The sequence below is a fragment of the Sardina pilchardus genome, chromosome 9, assembly GCF_963854185.1.
Source record: "Sardina pilchardus chromosome 9, fSarPil1.1, whole genome shotgun sequence".
In the NCBI taxonomy this organism is placed as follows: domain Eukaryota; kingdom Metazoa; phylum Chordata; class Actinopteri; order Clupeiformes; family Clupeidae; genus Sardina; species Sardina pilchardus.
This window is the reverse complement of record NC_085002.1, coordinates 30,470,263-30,496,669: the sequence shown is the minus strand read 5'-3', so window position 1 is coordinate 30,496,669 and position 26,407 is coordinate 30,470,263. Positions and strand designations below refer to the sequence as shown.

At 39.8% G+C, this 26,407-nt stretch overlaps 1 protein-coding gene across 6 annotated transcripts in view; it reads right to left on the bottom strand.

The window, feature by feature from the left end:
- Positions 1-26,407, bottom strand: part of slmapa (sarcolemma associated protein a) — a 62,377-nt gene that overhangs the window by 21,925 nt on the left and 14,045 nt on the right. For 2 of the 6 annotated variants that reach the window (XM_062544684.1, XM_062544683.1), the window contains exons 2-13: positions 19,697-19,844; positions 15,920-15,992; positions 10,358-10,394; positions 7,951-8,013; positions 7,665-7,760; positions 7,291-7,362; positions 6,746-6,886; positions 6,409-6,546; positions 3,254-3,422; positions 2,605-2,655; positions 2,162-2,212; positions 854-916 (exon numbers count right to left, since the gene is read on the bottom strand). In XM_062544684.1, coding sequence (XP_062400668.1) covers positions 854-916; positions 2,162-2,212; positions 2,605-2,655; positions 3,254-3,422; positions 6,409-6,546; positions 6,746-6,886; positions 7,291-7,362; positions 7,665-7,760; positions 7,951-8,013; positions 10,358-10,394; positions 15,920-15,992; positions 19,697-19,844 — 1,102 coding nt within the window. The remainder of the gene's footprint in view (positions 1-853; positions 917-2,161; positions 2,213-2,604; positions 2,656-3,253; positions 3,423-6,408; positions 6,547-6,745; positions 6,887-7,290; positions 7,363-7,664; positions 7,761-7,950; positions 8,014-10,357; positions 10,395-15,919; positions 15,993-19,696; positions 19,845-26,407) is intronic. The other 4 variants (XM_062544686.1, XM_062544688.1, XM_062544685.1 and 1 more) reach the window with 3 other exon arrangements.

The following is a 26,407-nucleotide window of genomic DNA, read 5'->3' as shown; positions in this document are numbered from 1 at the left end:
GCAAGCCAGTGAGAGAAACCCCCTACTAGATGGTAAAACCAAGGCAGGGGAAGATCAAGAGTGAAACGTTAAAGTAAAGGCATGCTTAAAGTTAGAATGTATATGTTACAGCTCTGATAACATGCAGAAGACAGACAAAAAACATTTTTACCCCCAAGTCTTCAAGACTAGGGGTTCAATCATGGGTAACTAACCTGCCGAAAAGTGAAGAAACTACATGAAACTCTACCTCTATCTCCATGATCATATCAAAGTGAAACATTATTTTCTAAGACAAAAGTGGAATCCATTACTTAGAAAAAAATGCATTGGGGAGCACCTGAACGACAAATCATTTCAATTCAATGCAAGCAATAGTCTGACTGGGAGAGTGCAACTAATATCGGTTCAATCCAAACCAATGTTCATCTCATGAAAGTCCCCAAGGCTGACAACTCTGTAAAGCAACTGATTCGGGCGCATAACAGTTGAACAGGCTGGCTTCCCATGTTGAGCTTCAACCAGTGGCCTTTGGATTATTTGAGCTGCCCCATTGCAGCCCAGCATCCCGGCCCAGTAAGAATGGTCGACAACATGAAATGGGGAAAAGTGTTTGATCTGACAAGACCGTGTGAAACACACACTGAAGTTTAAAAGGGCGATGCCCCTCAGCATAATCATGTAGCCTTCCTCCCTGAAACGCATGAGCTTGTCTTCCAAAACAACAATCTTCAGCATACTGTCCATGTATACTCTCCACAGACTTTGATGCTAAAGCTCTGAGGACAACAGCTGCCTGGTGAGACCCTGTGCCAGTTAATAAGGCTTTAGTGAGAGTGGCAGTAAGGCAGTGGAAAGAATGCAGTGTACTCACGCTCGCACTCAATGAATTGATGGATTAAAGTGCAGTCCCCTCCACTCTTTAAAAGAAAGTGGTCTAATAAAGAAAGAAAAATCTTCCATTAAATAAAACAGCAACATTATTGAGCTTAGTGTAATGGAAGCACATGACCTCCACAAGTGAAAGTAAGTAAAATAGAATCAGATGACGTGGTACCATATAATGTACAAAATTATAAAATGAAAACCAAACTGAACTACAACAGGGGACGACAGATGAAACCACACAGATGTAGAGGGCTGGCAGGGATAAACAAGAAATGCTTTGGGCTACCTACACACTTACTCTTCCATTAAAACGCACACGCACAAACGCAGTGTCTTTAAAGCAGAGCCTTCATCCGAACGTACTCATGATGCTCATGATACTTATTCATGAATGGGCTCGCTCATCTGATCAATTAACAGATATAGAGGTATGAGCATTAGCTTAAAAAGTTCTCCTCAAAACCAAGCTTTCATATGCCCCTCACTGCTAAATTGCTACATGCAACTCTACATCAGATAGCTTGAGGAAATGATCAAATCAGATCAGATCTAAACAGTCTAAACAGTTAAAAGACAGCCTCATCAATTGCATTATCTGTAAGCAACTGGTTCTACACACTTAGATGTATTTAGGCAATTCAGTAAAAACGCTGATGTTGCACAGACAACAAAAATAGCTGAGAATTCAGGGTTTTTACTCGAGTTGGTGTAACTAGCTAAACGTAGTTGCTAATCATATCAAGTTGTTCTACTTCTGCCTATCAGACTTCCTTCACAATTTCCATTTGCTGCTTGTGTGACCAAGATTGACTCAAATACTTCTTGAAAGGAGTCCTTATGGTGCAAAGACACCAGCACCCTCTACAGTCAGGCAAAGTGAACCATTCATTTCACTGTGAAAAAAATGTTTCCTTTTACAACCACACTGTACACCCTTCAGTGATCTAAAAGAGTAAACAGAACCCCTAACCAACAAAATTGGGCTAACCATAGTCAGGAACTCAACAACATTCCCTAAACGAAATAAATGACGCTTTCTACACTATAACTGTGCATAACTTGCCCTTAACATTACAAATAAAACTGATAATGAAGTAATAGCTTTTCAACCTACGGAAATTCCAACTTTCAGCAAACAACCTAAAGAAGTAGTAGAGTGGCTGACTGAGAACTTCTTATTTCAAGAATATTGGTGAGCACCCAGCCACCAGTCTCACAGTGTACATTAAAGTGTTAGACAGAAAGCTGGCAGGGCAGAGAGTGCTGTGGCACCGAGAGGAAAATATGATACTACCTTCCTCTGTAGTGAGATCAAGACTGTGAAGGCATTCCCCCTGTGGGCTACCTATCATCATCAGGGGAAAAAACATCACTTGGATTACAAAATGGCAACAAAAACACCCTCCCAATTACATCAGGATCAGGAGACCTACATGCCTGCAAGCATCCACATAACCAAGCCCAAAGTTAAATGAAAAGAAGAAAGTCCTCAGAGGGGAAACTGATTGACCGTGTTTGACTCAGTGTGTGGACGCAGGTGGCCAGGCATGCTCAGGACAGAAAGACATGGCTCTATCTATTCAGTAAGGAACCATTGAGCAGAACAGAAGCAAGGTGTGAAGTGGACAAAGGAGGAAGAAACAAAATGAAGTACAAGCAACATGCCATATTAGCAGAGGAGAGGTGATGCAGAGTTAGCGAGAGGGACACTGAGGGGCTGCACTTGCCCACACTCACCTAAACTGTTGTTTTCCTTTATGCTTTTCTCCTGCAGTTGCTCTAACCTGACTGGAAACGACAATGGGGAGATGTGGATATGACCGAAAAAAAAAGTCTTGTGAAAGAAAACATGGAAACTGTTTGGGGTGTTCCCCGCCTAATGAGAACCATGCACTTCAGCACAACTCCACTGAGATTGAATAGAGATCCATCCAACCTACCCTTAAAAGCACCCCAAGCCTTTTGGATGCAGACATTTGGAAATCGGTAATTAAACAAAATAAAACAAATAATAATAATAAAAAAACATGCACCTTTGCAATGCCATGCTCATTTCAAGTCATCCAGCTGGGGTACTTGCTTCAATTCAGCAAGCAAGAACAGGTGGTGTGTGTGTGTGTGTGTGAGAGTGAGTGTATGTGTGTTTGGGAGAGATAAGAAAGATAACTAACTCTAGAGAAAAGATAGAGAGAGATAGACAGATAGATAGAGAGTGAGCAAGTAAGAAAATGAGTGAGTGAGAGAGAGAGAGAGACTGAATAAATGAGTGAATAGGTGAGTGAGTGAGTGAGCGCATCAGAGTAGATGAGAGAATCATAATTATATACTCATGTATGCATGTGTGTGTATATACTGTATATCTGTGCTCATGCAAGTGTGTGCTTACCCTGCAGTGCTGCAAGTCTCTCGTTGGTGAAGTCGTTGTCTGCCTGTAGGGCCTCTATGCGCGCCTGCAGGGCCTGCTCCTTCTCCTCCATCTCCTCGATGCGCATCTGCAGCTCCTTCTTCTCATTCTGCCCCTTTTGAGTCAGCTCCTCCTGGCGGCTCTCAGCCAGCTGCACACACACACATCACAACACATTTGATTAATAATGATACGACAATCCCGTAGATTCTGTAGGGGCCAAACACGGAAGCTCTTGTAGCCCCAATTACTTTTACCTTCTGTTCATGTTTGTGTGTAAGACATGTAGTGTTGTTTTTGGCGGCCTGTTTTAGTTTTAGTCTAGTCTTTGTGTCAAGCTGTCATTTTAGTTTTTATTAGTTTTAGTCACGTAACGTTCATACTTTTAGTCTAGTCAAGTTTCAGTTGCCTAAAGGTCTGAGCATTTTAGTCTTATTTTCGTCTAGTTTTAGTTGACGAAAACTAATGACATTTAGTCTTGTTTTAGTCAATGAAAATTGGATTTTAGCATCTTTTTATTAATGCAACTCTATTTAAAGGGTAGTTTCTCCATAGACTGTCTATGGGTAAGACTGTTTTTAGTAGCAGGCTGTCAAATACCGTTGACTAACGCTAACCTAGCACCAGTGAACTCTGAAACTGGGTACTCTGAGGGACTGGATGAAATGTGCAGAAAACTGAAATTAGGTCCTATGTCCAAAAACTACCCCTTTAATAGAAAACGATAGATTTTGGTTAATTTTCATGGATTCAAAAATTCCAAATATTATAGGTTAAATGTATAGGCCACTGAACATTAGCTAGTGACAGGAGTTTTTTTGTGATTCCACAGTCACAGATGCTTTTGAATTTAACATGTTTAAATATTTCCATGTTGAAATAGAAGTTTTCTGCCACCATGAAAGGAAACTAGCCTATTTGGAATATTCTGTAGACCTGGCTGTTCCTTTTCTGACAACAATTTAACTGACTGATCAAGGCTATTGAATGTTTCAAATGTGGATGCTATTTCACCATTAACTAGGTAAGGCCTATGCCTTGAGTGATCACTGCCCCTTTAAATGTGTGGGACTTTAAATTACGTTTTAACTCCATGCTGATTTTGTTGATGGACAGCGACGTCTTCAGTTTCCCTACCGTTTTAATAAACGACACACGTGCACTTGTGTGGTTGGTAAGGAATTGTTAAAAAAAAAGTTTTCTTGAAATTCCCACACAACATTAGATAGCCTAAGCCTACTAAGCCAAGGTTGCATTAAAAATGTTTCTAAGATTAGAACTTTGTTGCTGATTGTAGATGGCTGCGCCAACACCAGCTGGACAGAAGCTTACACACTAATCAAGTCTGCAGTTGCCTGTTAACATTTTCATCTGAAGTAGATCTACATGCGGAGGTGAGATTAGTAGCCTAGTTCAAAGTTGAACTGAGAGAGTTGCCTCCTAACGGACTGAACGTAGCCAATATTTTCTTAGCTGCTATTAGTAGGCTACATTTACCGCTCCTTTGCTACTTGATCAAATATTATTAGATGAGTGACAGAAGCACCGGATGTTTGACCAACAGGCCCACGCGAGAAACACGGTTCCTCTGGTAAACCCCTGATAATCAGACAATGTGTAACCTGCGTTGTGTGGAACCACCGCGGTCCAGCCCTGCACACGCCCGGACTCGAACCCGCGAGACAGCAGCACCTCGGATCGGGAGTCGAGCGCGCTAACAATCCAGCTAAAAGCCCAGGCTACTAGCTTTCATGCCAGCAGCGCTCTTGAAGCGTCGGGGAGTGAGGTTTACTAACGTTCCACAGCATAGCTAACCGGCTAGCACCCGTTACACTCACCCCCCTAAACCTCACTCCCGATCCGGGTCACGGCACCAATGTAACCTGCGTTGTGTGGAACCACCGCGGTCCAGCCCTGCACTCGCCCGGACTCGAACCCGCGAGACAGCAGCACCTCGGATCGGGAGTCGAGCGCGCTAACAATCCAGCTAAAAGCCCAGGCTACTAGCTTTCATGCCAGCAGCGCTCTTGAAGCGTCGGGGAGTGAGGTTTACTAACGTTCCACAGCATAGCTAACCAGCTAGCACCTGTTACAAATGCAACCTGATGTGCCCCTGAAGTGAGACGCAGGAAACAGAAATACTGCAAAATAATAACGCGACTAAAAGAGACAAAATAATGTTATAACATAGTTTTTATTTTATAAACCACATTTAGTCTCGTTTTTATTCGTCAACGATATTGCCTTATACATTTAATTATAGTCATCGTCACATGGCCAGCATTTACGTTGCATCTCGTCTTCCTCACGTGATAAAGGTTGTGTATTTGTGCCACAGGATCTCTCCTCTCATGTTAATCACACATAGGTGTGAGTAGGTGTGTCTGATAAGGATGCCGGATGGAGAGACAATCACATTGCTTGTCAATGGCAATTGATCGTCAAACATCGCCAGACATCTCCGTTTCCACTATCGCCGTAGCTTCAATAGCCGTTTAGCCTCCAAATCATAGCATACCTGGCAACATTGAGCTTTCAAAAAACGGGAGACTTTCCCTGCGTTTCGGTCGTTGCTTTTACCTTACCGAAAGCCTACGCAGTCTATGCCATTTATGTACCCAACTGCTGCCTGCAGCCCAATTCCTAACTCCAAAACTGCTGTCAAATTTTGTTGTTGCTTTGAAAGTGTCACAAGACTAAATATTCTTCCGACACCTATGTTGTATGTAACTGTTCAACTCATGCCCAGTGCTTACATGTTTACGCCTACACTGTGGTGGCTTCTCTGAAAGGAGGAATATTGCGCCTCCATTTCACACAAACAGAGCCGGCAAATTGCCGGCTCCACCTTACCACCAACTTTCACCACGGCTTTCAGTGTGAAGAGGGCTATAGACGGTATCAGTAAATAAGTGATTTCTTATATTTGGGGGAGGTTAATATAATGACTTTTTGTATAACTTCCCATGTACTGTATGTAATAATTATTTTGTTGGTGGTATACAGTAAACGTTTTCTGGAAATTATGTTGGTGGGATTATGACATATAAAAGGTGAAAATTAGTTTGGTGGTTTATTACGTTGGTGGGTGTTAACAGTGAAGACAACATTATTCTCCCCTCTGTTATGACACTTGCCTTGATCTTGTCAGTGAGGTCTTTGATCTCGTTTACTGCGCCATTGTACTTGTTGGCCAACTCCTGGAGCTCCTCCTGAGTGCGCTCATTCATCTCCTTCAGGTGTGTGCACTCATCCTCTGTGTTACTTAGACTCCGCTATACATAGAAAAACACAGTTCAATGATGGTCTATCAGCAACTTTTGTTAACTTTACTACATCTAATACATTAACTTCTACTTTCTAAACAACTCTAGTGCCAATGTGCACAACGCAAGCGATAACAGTAATTAACAAGATTATGACACTAAATCTGTAAATTTCCTCTAGAATGAAAAATTCTTCAATACACCTCACCTCCACCTCTGATAGCTTTCTGACCACCTCAATTTTCTCCTGAAGTACCCGCCTCAGGGACTCTTTGGCTGTAGTCTCATAATTGAATTTGTCATCCTGTAAGTTGACCAACTCCTTCCGGATGGTGTCTTCTGTTTGGTTCTACATCAAAAGAACATACAATATTAAGAGGAAGTACAACTAACTATTTTTTCAATTATAGCTTCAATGAAAGCAGCATGCTCAACTGACAGGTATCAAACTCATTATTCTTCCTTTATTCATTTACATTCAGTACTGAGTGCTTTTTGATGTCAACTACATTTTCAAAAGGCTAATATTTATACAGTATTAGAAGAATCAGACATCAACGGTGTTGCAGTGTCACATGTAAAACCATACCATGCTCTTACTAACATATATAGTAACTGCTAATGCCTAATTAACTGCCAATGTTTCAGGAAACGACTGTTTCAAGAAATTACTGTAAACAGGACACCGTTAAATCCACAAGTCTGTTAGGAACCACTTGGTATTGGTCCAACAAAACAGGACCATATTCTCACTTTAGAGTAAGCTTGCAGCTGGTTCCCCATCACCTCCAGACGAGAGAGCAGTCGGTCTTCATCAATTAAAGCCTACAAATCAGCAGAGAAAGAGTGATGAAAATAATCTTTTGCATTATTTCAAATTCCTCAACCCTTAAAATACATATTAAGTAATGTGATGCTATGTTTGCAAAAAAACATAAAATGACAGAATAAAGGAGAGAGGAGCAGCAACAGCTAGACTTTTGGAAAACAGAATGGATGTAATGACAACTATTATCTGTGATCAACATTCATATTTCCAAAAGCCAGTCTTGATTGTGTATGTATGGTGTGTGTGTGTGTGTGTGTGTGTGTGTGTGTGTGTGTGTGTGTGTGTGTGTGTTTCCTACCTGCCAGCTGCTCTCTGAGGCCTCCTGTGTGCTGGCCAGCAGCCTCTGCAGAGTTGCCAGTTTCTGCTCAAGCATCTGCTCCCTATGCAAGGCCTCCTAGAGAGTAGCATGAGATGGAAGTGATGAGCGATTTACTGGGAGCATATTGCCTGAACGCATTTCAATATGGCCTACAATCATTTTGAATGAATGAAATGGAGTTCCTAAAAAACTCTTTCATTATTAAAGATTTTAGGTGTGAACGCATTTCAAAACAAAACCACTAGGTGTCGGTGTGTTATCATACCTGCAGATACTGTGACAGTTGGAACAGTTCCTGAGAGTACATACTGGGTGTGTTCGCAGCAACCTGCAGAACCCAGACAAAGTACTGTGAGGGCAGCTTCAGAGCACAATGCAGCACAAGTGTTTGCACAAGTGTAACACAAGTGTATTTAACACAAAGAGATGCAATTGTGTATACCTCCCCAATTTACTTGAGTTGTAAATTCATGATGAACCAGACACTCATAATAATTGTTAACATTTATTTTGGACAAATTCAACAAGGTTCAGTAACAGAGGCCAAACTACTCAATCAACATCATGCAAAGAACACATCTGAGACCCCTGCATTTAATTCTGACTTTAAATCAAAACGCATCAAGGCACAGATAGAGAAAACAAGGAGTAATGAAAAATGATCTAACATATATGCTATGAAGCATTATACTGACAACATTAGATCTGTTCTATATAGGCACTGGATTAAGTGGTTTCAGACCTGGTTAGGTCTGTATGTAAATGGGGACGCTCACATTCTTGAAGGAAGAAACTACAAGTCTTCGAGAACAGACTCAAATAGCAAACTTCAGACATTGAAAGCCTCTCATTTAGCACAGAAAAGTCTCATCATTTCCGTGGTGATGAATTAATAAAGAAAATGGTGATATAATGGTAAAAATAATAATAATAAAATATATGTCATAGAAAGGAGGCAATCTGCCTTGATGATTAGTAAATAACCAACAGCCCAATTCTGCTGAAGTGTAGCACAATTTGAGCAGACCAAAGTTGAGCAGGGAGAGGATTCCTGCTCAGGGCAGGGAGGAGCAATCAAAATTAGATTCCATGTTACTCCCTAATATGATTAGGAGTTCTAACCATGGAGTATGCACTTCCACATCTACAAAGAAAGACACCTCTATGAGGCTCTAGTCTGTTGCTTTCCGCTCCTCACTTTTCATACCAGTGAGACAAACAAAAAAGGAAAAATCCAGGAAAGCAAGGATGACTCCATTATCCAATTTTAGCTGGAAGTGTGCTTAAGGCCTATACAATAACTTCCATGTATGAGCTGCATTGTGTATATAAACGCATGCATTATCCTCACCTATGCATTAACTGCAGTGCCCAATAGCCCAATGAATCAGATCATGCTTTAATTATAAAGAAGAATAAAGAAAAGAAATGCATTCCCATTCCCATATAGCCCACAATTAAAAGGACCCAAAAAGTTATCATGCTGATCACAACAATATCATCCTTGAATGTAAAATGGTTTTGAGCTTTTGACGTTGCAAACCTTTTTGAGAAGACTGGAAAGCAGTTTGCAGAAAAGTTACTCCTATCTCCCTGGCATTTATTCATCTTATAAATGAGAATATTGGCGGGAACAAACAGCACTGTATTGATAGTTGCTGACACATTCCATGTGGGTCATTCTGTAGTTGCTGCACCATCTCAGATTTTGCTTAAAGTTTGTCTACTTAATATTTAGGTCCCAAAACTAAGAACTGCAAAAGTATTTTTGCTAAATTGTTAATTGGTAATGTTTTCATACACGTCATCACCCTTTTATTTTAGGGGTGAAATTACTCTAGCAACTTGAATAAGTGAATAACATGAATGGTGATGAAGGCTAAATTAATTCCCCTCACTCGTGTTACATGGCCTGCTCAATTCAGGGATAATTGTTTCATACTGCATCCTTAAAATCTAGCTCAAATATTGCTACAACCTTCATATAATATAGTATGTAAAGAAAATGATAATAATGATGGATAGCAAATGCATACAAGAACAAGGTTATAGTAGCCTTAATGTCACTTTGTCACTTCATGTTGCACTTTCTTCCAACTTAATGATTCAATCATACTGAGAACGTGTTTGTCTTCCACTCTATAAAGTTTGGGCTGCCTCTGAATAATACTTTTCATTGTATTAATGGCTAAACATTGCTTAAGCCTTTAAAACTGAAGTAATTTCAAGGGCTGAAAATATAAGGTTTCATTTGAACAGAAATATTTCAAAATATGCGCTTCAGGATGTAAAGTTCTGAAAGGAGAGTAATTGATCAGGTAACCCAGTGATGTGTAGATTAAAGGAGATCATTCTATGGTTCTTTAACACACTGATTGCATATTCTTCGGTCAGGAAGAACCAATTTGTCTCATTATAGCGTACTGCATTAATGCAAAGTTAAGGAGTCTTTTTATTGGCCCTGCAGGCTAAGAGAAAGGGAATTCTGAGAGAGGTGTAGAGTGCCCCACACTGAGGGAACACAGATGTCTAAAAAAAGACCATACAGAGTGACAGGATTTTAAAAATTAAGATTTTACAATCAAAGTCTTTAAAGTACAAAACCTCTGTTCTTGTAAACACAAACATAAGCAAAGGTATCACAGCAACATCACAAATTGATAAAAGCTTACCTTATCAATAGGTAGTGGTAATGGTGCTTGAATCACACTGTGAGGGGGAAAAAAAACATTGGTGATGAACTGCTGAAAGGACAGCGAAACAAAAGCTTATTCTCTTGGCTGTTTAAATCTGTGCGGAAGAAAATGTTTATCGCTGTATTCAAGGTGTGCCCTTGCAGCAAAGCAAAGTATTGTATTGTTAATCTTTAACAGCGAATGCTGAGCAAGAGAGGCTAGATTATGTGCTATAAAACATAGGAGTTGCGTTTTGCTTTTTAATCCATATAGCAGTTAAAGCAATAAACAAATATTTACGACATGGACGTACAGTATTTGCAGCTTGTAGCTGCTGTAAGCAGAACTTTATCTTCACATTAATTAACAGGCATTACAAAGTTTATTCTTAAAACTAACCAGGTAAATAGCTGACCTGACAAAGACGCTATGGCTGGATAAGAGATCCATCTTACAAACTCAGGTTATATATCCTTAGATATTGCTTGCTGGAAAAATCTACATTTCTTGGCGATTTCAATCAAAACCACAAAGCTATTATAGAAATTTAGTCAAATACTGAAGCATAACTGCTTGTCAATCATTTCACATGTCTCATCATGCACAAAAGTTAACAACTGACATTACTTACTAGACTTACACCTTGCCCTTAAAATTGTGCCTGTTGGGCTTGAGATAAGTAGGCTACGCTAGCACAGAATGAAATTCTTCTAGGCTACTGTACAGCACAAGATACTTTAGAAGAATGATTATGCCAAGTCAATTGATCAAAATGGCTTCACACACACACACACACACACACACACACACAGTGTATCCAGTGCGTACCCTTCAACTACTCATTAACATAATGCAGAGACCCAGATGACATGATATTTTGCGGCTTTTTCCCGCAATAGGCAAGGATGTTTATGAGGTCAAGCTTTATTAACCCGGCTCCTTTCCCTCTACCCCTGGCGGCCACTTCTTCTCTTCGTAACACACTAGCACATTCCTTTTACTTCCTCATGTGATTTATCTCTAATTAATAGCATTGCCTACTAAATTACAACTGCCACTAAAGGAAGAACAAGAGTGACTAAGGAGAGTGAATTACCATGTGGTAGATTTCATGAAAGTGGGATACTAAATGCAAGAGGATCAGACTGCACAGCATAAGCCTGAGACAGAACATTTAACTACCACCATGGAAAGAGACATCCATGTTAAAATACGCAAAGACCTTAGTTGCTTCCATGAAAACATTACATATAAAACAGACATAAATAGCAGGATCAGACAATCAATTACTTAAAGAAGTACCAATGGAACCATATTACTGTATCTAATGTAAAATTATTATTCACTTCATAGCTACAATTGTTTACAATTATTTATTTTAAGTGAAAGAATTTGAGTGAACCAACCACGTGTCAGCTCAACTACTTGTTAAAGTTGAAAAAGATAGGATCATATCTTTGGTTAATCAATACCCTAGCCACAGAGTACTTCCTCTTATAACATAACGATACATTAGTCTTAAGTGAGCAATTCAACTGTGAAACCACTTAAAAACCTAGGAATGCAAATTGGAGGGGTGAGTAGGTCCTGATTTCAATCCAGAATAGTGATCACCAGGTGCTGACTAAAGACTTCTACTCTTTAAAGACACAATTTCAGTCTATCTTTGTGTCTATGAGTTTAGTTAAGACAACTATGGATGAATTATCACAACGCAACAGATTTGTCCTTATGGATTCAGAATCGTATGTTTACAATAGTATTAGCCTGCAATCTAGGTTCCATCTAAGCTGCACGTGTGCGCAGCCACGCAGACCACTCGAAGTTCCCACAACGGATGCATGAGCATCTCAAACACAAGCACTGTAGAGCCATGATCTAATGTTATCTCCAGATGAGTACATTTTAGCAAGTAAGTAACGACAATGACCAATGGCTTTCTGTCAAATGGCTATAATATTATAATCATAGTGTTTGTGTTAGTTTGGAAAATGAGGTCTCAAGGAAGATTAGTATGCGAATGCCATCGTGCTAGTTAATATATTATAATAGAACAGTACATTTTCAGACTAGCCTTATTCTTCCCATCTTTCGTTCAAGTTAATAACACTACAAGTGTTTATTCTACATTTAGAATGCAGTAACTATGATAAGGTGGTCTATGGTGGCCAACTATGATAAACTATGATGGCCTTCAACTTGTGATAATTAACCTACTAAAGCTTTCAGTCTCTTATCTAGTCGTACAAAGAACATTACTGGCTTAATTGCTCATGGTGCTGAAGTATAGGCACACAAAAAAATGATATTTGCCCAGTGCTGAAGAAAATTAGAGAAAACAATTGCCTGCCATAAAGTCCAAAGTATGCTTATCAGTCAACTGGTAGTGCCAGAGTATGGCAGAAATTTCAACACAGAGCAAAAGGACCACAGAGAAATTGAGAATAAGAATTTCCTTGATGGTGAGGCATAACTCCAGTAGAACAATGGAGGAACCTGACACTCTGGTTCACACCTACAGCTTCTTTTCCTGCCTGTCATAATAAAGCGCAGGTACTGGTTGTGTAACATTCCATCAATATGACAAAAAGGTCAAATTCAACTCACTACTGCAGACTGCAACTCAACAACCAACATCTCACTTCTATAAATACTGCCCTCTCCAAAGTCTTGATGAAAATATGTCACTGAACCGTGTGTGTGTGCGTGTGCGTGTACGTGTGCGTGTGTGTGTACGTGTATGTGTGTGTGTGTGTGCGCGCGCATATAGTCACAAGACCACATTCAACACCCACTTCTTAAACACCACATCTATGGTATAGACAGAAATGGTGGAAGAGTGAAGGGGAATAGAGCAAAGGAGGAAGAATTAGAGGGAAAGTGTGTGCGAGGGTGGGAGGACTAACTCGGAGAGTGACTGGACTGGTACAGCGAAGGAGCAAAGGTGAGAACGCAGAAAAAGGGCGTGAATGAGAGAAACAAAGTGACACATACCTAAACCTGTGAACTAATCTGGGCCTCAAAGGAGAGAGCCAAACAGAGGGGGGAGGGTCACAGCCCAAAAATACACATATGGGCTTTGGCAAATATGTGGAGTACAGTTCCACTTTCCTGTCTAAGGAACATTTTACTGATATCTTGGATGACATTGTTAAACTGGTCCTGCTACTCAGCAAGGTAAGAGCTGCATAGGATCCTCCTCTGCTCAGATGCTTTATTTAGCCCATTGATACAGACTGTACTAAAATGGGCACCTTCCATAAACAACCTGTGTACCGTAGTTTGCCTTGTACCAAAGAACAGCACAACTCAAGTCATCCATTCTGTGCTTGTATGCTTGACAGGTTGTAACAGCAGCAGCAGCAAAGCTTGGCAGACAATTTGGACATCCCCGTTTAGGGCCCTATTCTACATTAAAGTCGGAAATTTGGGAAAGCGACCTCCAACAACTAACAAAAAGCGCCTGCGCAACATGCAACCAGGGTTGTGTTTGAAATCATGTGCCACTGCTACGATTATTTCAGGATGACTATAAACATTGAGAAGTAAACAAAATCAGTGGAGGGGAATTTTAGCCTTCCTTATTCCTCAATGATCACATTACATTTTGACTAGTTTCTACCAAAACAGACGTCTACATTGATAGTCTGACTTTATAATTTATTTGACTCGGAAGTACTGTGGAGTGGGTAAGAGGTTTTTAGTGGCAGGCTAGGCTAGCACATATTGTTGACTGGTGCTAGCCGAGCACCAGCGATCTCAGCTACTAGAAGGATTGGATGGAATGTGCTGAAAACCGTCCACTGATAAATATTACACTAGCTAGAAATGAGGTCCTATGTACACAATTCTGAACTACACCTTTAATTAAGTAGGATTATATTCCACACCATATATATATAAACTACACACATACACACACACACACACACACAAACTTCAATGACATAGAATTCTTAATCCATAGGAATAAATATGGAGTTCTTCTAATTGCAGCTGTAACAGCTTCCACTCTTTTGGAAGGGATCTTAAGAGTGTCTGCGGAAATGTTTTCCCATTCATTCAGTATTTATGAGGTCAGGTCTTGTTGAACAAAAAATTAAATGTTTATAGGTTATCATGACGAAGGTAAATCTGAACATATTTTAGGGCATTCTCCATACAACACCATACAACAAAGACTTATCCCATATCAGAATCAGGGCACTGAAGATTAATTTCTCTGTGGCTGATCAAATACTCACAGGCGAATAGAATGCCCCAATAAAAGTCCGAGAGCTGTATGTGATGCCAGTGTTTTCCACACATAGACTGATTTGTGGCGGTGTGCCACAGATTCAGCACCGGCCGCCACATATTGCGTTTCGTTTGCGTTTTGCTTTTTTAAAACATTATTGAAAAACACGCAGCATTCGTTTAGCTAAATTTCCTTTCTCTGCTCTCCCACTCTGTCACTTACGTGTCTGTCTCTCATACACACACACACACACACACAGCCCAGCCCCCCCCCCCCCCCCGTGCACACCACGTCTGTCTCCATGAAAACCAACGAGATCATCCCTGGAAGCGTGGTCACACTGACGCACCTGACAGTGCTCGGGTGGGAGCATAAAGTTCTTCCGCAACTTTTGTAGACTATGCGTGCAACTTCACCAAACAGTAGAAGTAAACTCATTCTCCTTGGCCCGCTCTCATGCGTGCACAATCGTGAACGCAATGACGCAGAGAAGACGACTAGCTAAATTAAATCTGGTTAGCATCATTAATAGGCTATGCTGCAGACATTTGATTAAAACCTTGCATTCAAGTTGACTGACCATCTCAATACCAATGTTTTTCAACTCCAAGACTTAAAAGGGCCTGTCCCAAAGAGAAAAAGTATTAGCTTACCTTGATACTTAAACACATGTGGGGAAACTGAACAGTCCAACCAGTAGAGTATGATTAGCCTGCTACTTTGTTACAATATTGCTGCTACATATACTGTAGCTGCTACAATATTTTGAGGCTTCAACCAGACAGCTGAATTTAAAAAGGTGCAGTTGTAATATAGTAGGCTATAATCTGCATAAAGTTTGCTGTTATGAGTATCAAAAATGTCAGTATATAGAATCTATAAATAATTGCATAATGTGTGTGTGTTTCAAATAAAGACAAGCTTTACATCTTGTCTTGTAAAAAATCATTCATATTATATGAAAGGAGAACGATAAAGCGATAGCTTTGCCCACATTGCCTTCTAATCTGTGGGAAACACTGAATGCATATAGGCACACACAAGCTTTCTGCTAATAATGTATAATTGCAGAGCTAACAGAACCTCTACTTTGCATTGGGCCACATGTGATGAAAGACAGTTCCTTCCTCTGTTGTTGTGCTCATGCTTTCCTCAAAACTGCTTGTGCAATCTATAGTTTCTACACACTGTGTAGCCGCTAAAAGTTTCATGAGTTAACTTGTGCACTGTAAATAACACACATTGCAATTACAGTATTGTACAATGAACAATACAACTGTATTGTCCTAGGCAATAACATCATGTCAAGACCTGAAACTTACTCTGATCGTCGTCGAGCCTCCATGCCATCAGGTAGAAACAGCTTGATTGTGGACACAATGCAACCATGGGTAACTAGAAAAAGGAGAAGACTCCAGTTGAGAACGCACATCTCGGACAGTCTCAAAACACACAGAACAGAACAATACAGTAGCAACTGCTCCTAAAAAAGCAAGGATCTCAAAATGTAACATACACTTAGCGTAAGTGACCTACAAAAATAATATCAGGTTTTATTCCAGAAAGAAGTTAGATGGGATGTAGGTGAGAATGACACCACAGCCCACCACACTAACTGCGGACAAAACACCAATAACATCAATGACTCAACAAAACACCATTTGTTCACTCCTCAAACTACATCAGCTCTAACAGGCAACACAACATATCCTTGCTAGTGCAAGATGTTCCAGCACACTCTGAGCTCAGGATTGTAGGTGGACTCTAAAAGGGCAAGTTAATTTGCATTATGATTACTTCATGTACAGCCATGCGTTCAGGGTAAGAGTTGAGAGGCATGTTTTTAGTTTTCAAACCTGCCAAATTCAGAAGGCTATGACTGTGACAGAAGACTAGGACTGTGCCCTGTTGGACCAGACAAATAAGAACTGCCAAGAAATATCATCTGCTTTCCAGCTTCAGAACATAAAATAGTTAGGAGAAATCTTTCCAAAAGGTGGAGGAAAAAGCATTTACATATAAGTCTTAGAGTTGGCACGGTTTGGTTCGCAACTTCTGTGCCTTTGTAGCACACTGACTGAAATATTACATAATATCTTATTTCTACACATAGCGTAACCTGCCCGAGCTATGCAAGATGGCATAACATTGTCAACCCAATAAATGCTCACTTTCTCCTGTCCCCGAATTTGAACGCTCCTCTAGTTTCTCTCACTACTTGCTCACTGAAACTGAGCGTTAGGTCTTCCATGTGATGTAGGGTTATTACCTTACAGTAAAATTAATTGTCATTAGCCTACTACACGTATCCCCGGCACATATGAGAGTTCGTTCGAGCTGTGCCACTGGAGGAGGGGCCGCTCATATAGCCTCCTACTGCCCTGAATACCAATATGGACTTGGTTGCGATTTCTAAACAGTTTTTATGACTTTGTTAATATTGGGGAAACTGCAAACTGGTGCAAGAGCATCAAATGAATTTAAGAAACTATACATTTAACTCATAATATTCAGACCTGCCCATCCTCCCTAAGCTCTGACTAGTCACGCCGGGCCTGTACTAGCATAATTAATACTAGGGATGGGCATTTGATTAAATTTTCTTAGTTGATCGTCGGGAGAATTAATGATCGACTATCGATTAATCATTAATATTTTTATATTAAATGAAATATGTATCTAATTTTTGTTGAAAATGCAATGAAAATAGAAAAATATTTAATAATAATTAATTACACTGTGCAACAATTAAACATTTTCGATTGACATAAATATAGCGGTGCATCTTGCTTCAGTTTCAACCTAGCATGGAGGAGATCATGGATATGCCATATACTGTAGCTTGAACTTAGCGTCAGCCAAACAGTTTCTTGAAGTTTGTGAATTACATAATTAGCATATTTGTAATTATTAACCAATCGTGATCTGTCTACAATACATTTACCATCATGTCAACCTAGCAACAACACAGTAACAATGTTTTAATTGGCTGTAGGCCTATGGTATAATATAGGCAATGATGATGCTCCTTGGGCACACATACCATATGCGCCCTTGGCAGTAAACAGGTTAAGTAGCCTATTGTTTTCAAGAACTTATATATTTAGCATCATCACATTCCATCACGACGAAGCCTACTATTACCAGAAAGGTAGAATCTCACTAACCGCTTCATTTCTTCATAGTAGAATTCTACCAGTAGTCCACTGGTAGATACAGGATGCACCGCTATATTTATTTAAGTGGTCAAAATGGTCCCACGCCACACTTTACCGTGACCTCTTCATGACTACATTTGAAATCAAAAGGAAAAGTCGCAGGTAACTAAGAATGGTGTCAAATATTGCCCCCGGCTGGTAAAATGTTTAATTGTTGCCACACAGTGAAATTAATTTCATTGCTTAAAGACTCACACTACGCAACGCAACCTACAACAGTTTAACCGATAACAAATCTATGTGATCGACGAAATTCTTAATGATCAATCCTCGATCGTCAATTAATTATACCCATCCCTAATTAATACATGTTGCACACTGCTTGCACAGTCATAGTTCTGTGATCCTCAGCTCTCCACACCATAACCTTGTCTGGGGTCACATACTGGGTTCAGATGAACAATGAACTACACCTCTGATACACGCAACTGTTATTCACAGTGATACTGTAGGCCAATTACTCTCACGTATTTCTTAAAGTGACAGGCACTCAATTACACCTACTGTAGACACAACCAATGTGCACTCCTATACCACATTGAACATATTGTAGATACTGACAGCATGTATCCAAGACATTAAAGATATGCCTTATGTTATTGCACAAACAGAGAAAACTGAAATAACAGGCTGTGAATAATAGGCCAACCATCTTTTGGTATTTGGCAACCAAAACCTCATGCCTGGTTGGTTGCCCAGTTGGCAACAACTTTTTCAAGCTAATGTTGAACCCTGTAGGCTAAGCCTGTTCAAGTTAGGAATAATACAAATAAAAATTAAAATATAAATAAATCTGCCATATTTTAAATAATTGTAACAGTTTTCATGAGTGAATGTCTATTTCTGAAAGTTTTTAATGTCCCATATAAGCACCCCATCATAATAACAGATTCATTATAGTACCCGAGAGACTTTTCAATAATTAAAAAGCAGAGGTGTGTATATATCGGTATCAGCATCGGCAATCGGCCAAAATGAGCTTGTAAATATCGGCATATCGGATATTGTCTAAAACTCAATATCGTGCATCCCTAATACAGACATGAGGCTACATTACCCATGCCATGAACGGTCAAAACCATATGATGCACACTCCTAACCGAGACAAACTAATTGAATAGTTCGGATTTCTTTTCATGTACTGTGCCACCCCTATTGATATTACAAATCTCGACTAAAAAACTGAAATGGGCAAAATTATAGAAAGAATTCTTGTATATGTGTCGTTCCACGGCAAAACCAGTCGCTTGTCGCAACAGGCGTTTCTGAGAAAAATGGCCATTTATGTCACTTGTGCTAAAATCGTGGAATTTTTTTTGTAAGTGTTTTGAAACAGTGGGAGGTCTACACTGTACGGCCGTGAATACATTTCGCCGAAAAACTGACCTTTTGTAGTCTAAAAACGTGAGTTTGTTGAGGTGAGAAAGTTAGAGGAAGCAGGAAGTTAGAGGCGTCTCGTTTTTGCCGCTCTATTCCAATATTTACGGTAATTGCACTCATTGACAACCACCAAGCCATCCGTGTGCTGTGTCGTTGATACAAGTACTGTAAATCTTGTAATAGCGGCGACCTTACAAAGCGTTCGTGAGTGTTGAGTCGACGGTTAACTTCAGAGGCAGATTTCTCCGTTTTTCTATTGGCATGACAGGATGAACTCAACTCCTTTGAATGTTTATATTTCAGTAATATGACGTTCAATTCATTAGATATAGGTATCGTTTTGAAGGTTGATTATGCCCCTTCCTGAAAACGTAATAACTTTGATTTTGAAAATTTGGACATTGTGAATGATTTCGCCGTGGAAGGTCACATATATACTGATATACCTCATATACTGTAACTAGGTAACTACTGATTAATTAATGGAGTGAGGGGTGCTACCTTTACGTGTATTCTCAGTCACATCCACACCAAATTGAATGATGTCACCAGACAGGACTTCACAGGGGGGGCTCTCCTCAGAGCCTCGGCTCAGGCGCTGACTGTTGATGAAGGTGCCATTGCTGCTCTTGGTGTCCTGGAGATAAAACTAGAACAGGAAGACATTTACATGATTAGAGAAACCAGAAGCCACATTACCATACCCATGCCCACACCTCCAAACACACAAATATACTTTCAAAAGGAAAAAAATGTTTAGTACATATTTTCACCTCAGTTTTATCAGGGGAGAAACACTTCAGTCTCAAAAACTAGTTTGACGGCCAGACTGTTTTGTTCATGAAGCACACAACAGGAAACCACTAGCCTCCTGATAACAGTTAGCACCCTACCTGCCTAGTTAACAAACACAAACAATACACATCTTGCATTATGTTGAATTACATTAGAATTTGTGAGATACACAACAGCAGCGCCTATACCATGTATGAGTCTAAGTGCTCATGGGGACCCAAGTTCGAATTCGACCTGCAGTCATTTCCTGATCCCACACCATCTTTCTCTCCCACTTACGGAATTAATGCATAAAGCCAAAAAAAAAAAAAGATAAAAAAGATATGAGGTTGCCAAGATGCTACAATCAATCAAGGCTGAATCCCCTAAGATTGAGCTCTACCAAAAACATCAAGTCAGCCAATTTTTCCAAGAGACAAGGTGGGTAGTGCTGGGTGGTAGACTAAAAGTCAGTATCACACTTTTTTTTTTGTTTCACAGTATATCAGTATTGTCAACTTAACACAGCTAGCTCTCTATAGGCTTGTATTTCATTCTACAGTCGGAGGCAAATAGATTAAACATTTTATCATGAATATATTGAAGGTTCTCAGTACACAATAACTTATTTGTGTACTTTCAGTGCACAATCACATAACATACTACTGATTTATATTACTGCAGAAAAAATACCCAAGTACTGTTACTGATTGGAGGCACACATTTACCAACCCTACGGTATATTCGAAAGGTGTGTCAGAATGTGGAAATTTCACAGCGGCATGAAAACTAAGGCCAGTTCAACGAGAACACCTGTACACCACCCAGCACTAATGGTGGGTAGGACAGTAATTCCAATGAGATATTAGAAATCTATACTAGATTTACTACCCCAGAACATCTAGTGTTCAATGTTCAGCATAGGTGAGACATGTCCTGCCATTTTGTTGTGTGTACATCCATAATTGAAAAAGCATATCAGTAATGAAATGTGATATCAGGCTGAAATGTTCTTATGATAGTCATAAGATATTGAAGAATGTTTGGACACACGTACACACAAAAATGATGGGGTCAAAGCTGTTTGAGCTGATGCATTTTTTTCTGTTCAGTTTCACTCACAGTTTCTCATGAGAGAATGTGTTGTGTAGCATTGAATGTTTGCTGTCCACAGTGAATCCATTGTTGCTATGCACTTCTATTGAATAATTTTTCTTGTCTTGACACAAGTATCTGACGTAATGAGGCAGAAAAAAAGAGCTGAACGGTGGAGGGGTCAGTCAGTTGCGATCAAAATCATCCAGATTTTGTGGAAAAAAAGGATCAAGGAGATTACAATCATCTTAATGCCGCATTCTTTTGTCTGTTCAAGTTGTCCACTGAGCGGTTTTCACCAGTTCATCGGGAACGCCCTCTGAAGTTCTACCACAACAAAGGGAAATCAAGCTAAAAGTTTGCTTCATTATCATATCATGTAACCCCCAAGACAAAAATTGAGATCGGTAAATTCGGTCTGAAAACTTGAGAACTGTGTGGGCCAATCAATGTCTGATCGTCTGAGTGGGCTTTAAACGATGAAGGATAGATGAGAATCATAGATATGTGAACAACGGTGCCTAATTATTTCAGGTCACCTGAGTGTGCTTTGGTTGATTTTGTTTACAACAAAACGGCTGTTGCTGGTGAAGCCAGACGTTTCAGTGTTTGCCCTAGGATGACTTTGAAGGTGCAGGGGACCGGACCACCGCTCAGGGACCCTGAACCCAAAAGGAGGGTACGGGGTATTTGAATTGAAAATGTACACAAAAAAAGACCCTAAAATGGTGCAGTACGAAATAAATGAATAAACCTAGTCTTAAAATACCTATAACAAGCACAACCTGCAGAGCTAGGCAGTTTACAAGACAGTGAGGGAGACTAAACCAACCAACCAACCAACACCCCCAACCCCCTGAGCATATAAATCTCACACCATACTGTATGTACAAGAACACATTTTATTGAAGTTAAATATCATTTAGAGAAATGGATAAAAATATTAGTGGCAAAGCGTGCAGGATGGCTCAGAGCATTTTATTTTCCTGTTTTTGTTTTTTTGAAAAACAAGCCAAAAATATTAGGCTAGTGGCAAAGCTTGCAGGCTGTCAATTTATTTTTGAAAAACAACTTAAAGGAATGGCTAGAAATATTAGTGACAAAGCTTGCAGGATAGCTCAAGGCATTTTATTTATTTTTGTATTAGGGCAAAAGAACACCGTTTATATTCATCAACAAAGTTTGCGTGATCAAGTGAGCTACGTGCGGACATCTGCAGCAGCGCTAATTCTGAAATGCCAGATGGGTTATCGGAGACTTGTCTTCTGAAAATCTAGGTAGCCCTTATAAAAAACTATATTTTACAGCACTCTATTATACAAACTAACGACATCTGCTAAAGTAAACCTTTGGATGATTCCTAAACCATTCTAAACGAAACCCATGGCATTCGGTGGCTTTTGAGATTTGTGAGCGGCTGCAAACGGGGAAAAAATCACTCGAAGTTAACCAAATAGGCTACTTCTTTATAGGGTAGGGCAGGCGTATTTCTTTTTTAAACACACAAGTCCAACTATTAAAGAAAATGACCCACCGAAATCAACTGTGCACTGTAGAAAGACAGGGCAATCGGCCTACGTAAAACTGAATACAAAACAAATGGCTACAAACACTGCAATATGATATCAGCATCGCATTGAACTCGCGACAATGTAGGGTACATATTTCTTTTAGTTCCGTAAGTAATTAATTTCTCAACCTGCCCTTCATTTTCTTGTGGTGCTTTCAAGTATCGATAGACTGCGCTGAGGGCGGTTTTGGATGTTTGCAGATAGAAAACGCTCTCTCCGACTCCACGGAGGTCTACCAAGAGCTTCAAACAACTGTTGCATCTGCTTGTTGAGCGGGTATAAGTTAGCAATAATAGAAGCGAACTCCTTGCGTTATTTGTTTTATTTCATTTCCCGATTTCCGTCATAACCTTTCCCGAGAATCGATAAATAGTCTTGATCATATTTCCCAGGAATCCCTTCTCCCTGGATTAAACCCTAGTTGAGATGCGTGCTAATCAGCTGATGAACAACAACAAAGCAGACGAGGCGGAGCGTAATCCAATCAGAACCCACAGCCAGACCTGAGAGGGCTGGGGAGTAGACAGTCAGCGTCTTTGGTGTTGATATATTCAATTACATAGGCTATGAAAATTCTGAAGGTGCAGCGGCAGAAATTAAGGTGCGGCGGGCCGCCACGGTAAAATGTATATAGCCGAAACCCTGCGTTTAGATGTCGCCATCACGTCTGTTGTACAACATATTGACAGTGCCTTTAAAGGAGTCATAGAACGCATTTTTTGACCATTACAAATTGATCTTTGAGCCTAAATAATGTCATATGTAAATTTGTGGGGCTGAAAACGCCCCAGGAGCACTGCTAGATCGCCTAATACAAGGTCATAAATAAGCCTTGCAATGAAACAGTTTGTTTTTCCCGCCCACTCAGCAAGTTCATGAATATTCAAATGAGATGCGCACTGATTGGTCTATTGGCCGATATGTCCTGAAAGTTGATTGGCTCAATCCACCGGTCTGAAGCTAGAGCAAAGTGAAACTACGTTTACTGCTGGCAGAGGTGGGCACAAATACATCAAAAACTATTTAGTTACAAAATACAAATACTGGGGTAGAAAATGTAACAAAATAAAATACAAAATACGGATGTGAAAAATGTATTTAATTAAAATACAAGTAATTCGTAATTAGAAAATACAAAAATACCCCCACAATATTCATGGTATGCCATCTTTTCAAATAAACTACAAGAAATAATAGTTTTTTATTGGTGGACAGAGGCCAAAATTCTTTACTTTGGGCTGAAGTAGCCTGGTCCTACCATACTCTCGTACATTCATAATGTACAGAGAGTCTGGACACTTTCCATTGCCAAGCATGAATTTCCTTGAATGCGGATACTCTGCCCAGAGCCTCTCAGATCTGCCATAACCAATCAATAAACGTTTGGTCGTGAGGTGACATGCTCAAACTAGCGACCTCAACTTCATCATTCTCAGCTACTCCCTCTGTTCGCTGATTGGACCTGCACATTTTTGTCTTGAGAAAACCTGTGAATATACCGCAGACCCAGACTACGTAGTGGAGTGAAATGAAAACTGAACTAAAGTACGTAAGAAGGCGGAGCCAGGCTACCCATGAAGTAAATCTAGTAAAAAAAATGTAATCAGCATCCCATATCAATATAAACGATGATTGAACTGACAACAGCAGGCTTTGCAACGGTGGAATCAACTCTAATGAAGCAAACTACCCACCATCATTTTCCGTATTCAATGAAAGTAGTGACAGATTGAACAGGTTAGCCTTTTTAAATTGAAATGCATTTCCCTTTTAGTGCTATAAATGCATGCCTTTTGCCTTCATACATGACTGGCAACACGGGGGACAAATAAAGTAACATCCTGTAAGGTGTCTCAATATACAGAATTAATTAAAGCCTACCTTACATTGCCAGACTTTGCAAAGATTTGGAAAAGATTTTTGAAAAACTACAGTCTCAGACCCTCTCACATCTAAAGACAATTCATTGAGTTTTTAGTCACAGTCTAGTCACAGGCCAGTCTCAGATAAGGATTTTGCAAAGACTGTGGGTCACTATTTACAAGACTGCTGCTAGATTCCTTCAAATTATTTCCATCGTGCAATAGGCTACACGTCATCATTCACAGGAAATCACATGATAGCCTACTCATATCAAAGTATTTTTTTCGCGTTTCTGCAGCATTGTTTGATGTGTGACACCACTAACAGATATAGAGCTGTTCTGTCACGTAGAACAACCGACTAATAAATTATAAGAAATGAAATAACAAATAATCATAAAGGCTACAGCTGTCGCCTATTTTGCCCCTTCCTGTTTCATGTTCGCGCAAGGTTACTATTGGTTTTTAATGTTCACGTCACTATTTGCATGAGCCACGACTGAAAAGACTTCCGATAATATCAAACATGTTTGATATTGTCGTAACGGCAAAACTAGAAAAAGACTGCCTCCGACGGACTTAAAACCGCTAAGATTGGCACCTTACACTAAACGATTTAGATGACGGGAGCGCGCTGCGATTTCAGTACAACTCCCAAGATTTCCGCCCGATTTTGGAAATTTAGTCGCCGACTGTTAAAACAGACCAAAATCGTGCAATGTAAGCCAGCCTTAACTTGGAGGTGAAAACTCGAGACTGTTTCGCATTGGGGAGGTTTTTGCCTCAGTCTCCTCCATTATTTCTGCAGATCAGGACACCTAAAGCCTACCTTACACTGGCAAGATTTGGGAAAGATTTTTGAAAGACTGTAGTCTTTTGAGTAAAGTTTGAATGAGGGGCATTAGTGAAAAGACTACAATCTTTCAAGAATCTTTCCCAAATCTTGTCAGTGTAAGGTAGGCTTTAGTTGATACCTGACATAAATCCTCATGTCATGGGGTTCATGTCCTAAAGATTCTGACCTTTGGCTCCCAGACTATGATAAGCCTAGCATATTGTCATGTTTATACTAGGTAAGAGGCTATATATAGGGGGGAAATGATGAGATTTTTGTTAAGTATTTAAGTATTTGAAATACTCTAAATACAACCCCTCAAAGTATTTTGTTACAAAGTACATTTGATTTTTTCCAATCCTGCAAAATACAAATTACAAAATACACTAAAGTAATTAAATACGTATTTAAAATACATATAATTGAAATACTGCCCATGTCTGACTGCTGGTAAATAGAGCCAAAGTCTTTGATAAAGCTATCAACAATGGATTTAAATAAGGAATACAGCCGTACATGTATAAACCGAGTCAGAAGAAGGTTCTGACGAAGATGAAGTGCAGCAGATTCCCCAACAGAATGAATGTGTTAGATTGGTAAGTTTTATCAGTACATTTCTTAGTATTAACTCTCCAAAGTTAGCTGTAATAACGCTAGCATTACAACGTCTCTGCCATAGACCACATATCTAGATACTAGCATCGTAAGAGCAGTTTAACAAGAATTATTAATCGAAGGTATGCAAATGAGAGGGGGTGTATCTAAAGGGGGATGGGCGCCTATTACGTGTTATCTGAGCTCTGTTCAGATTGGAGCATTTCAACACGGCTGTTTCTATTTCCCAATTTGCATACGAAAGCAGGCGGGGGACGCGGTAAAGTCTTTGGTGTTGTCCTTTGGACACTGCTACCAACCTAAATTCAACAGGAACAAGGTGAATGTGGTTTTGAATTCTAGGACTCCTTTAAATTAATCTATCTATTAAAGCAAGGAACGTCTGTCTGTGTGTCACTCTGTCTGTCTGTCTGTCCCACGCATAACTCTCGAACCGCTCATCCGACTGACCTAAAATTTG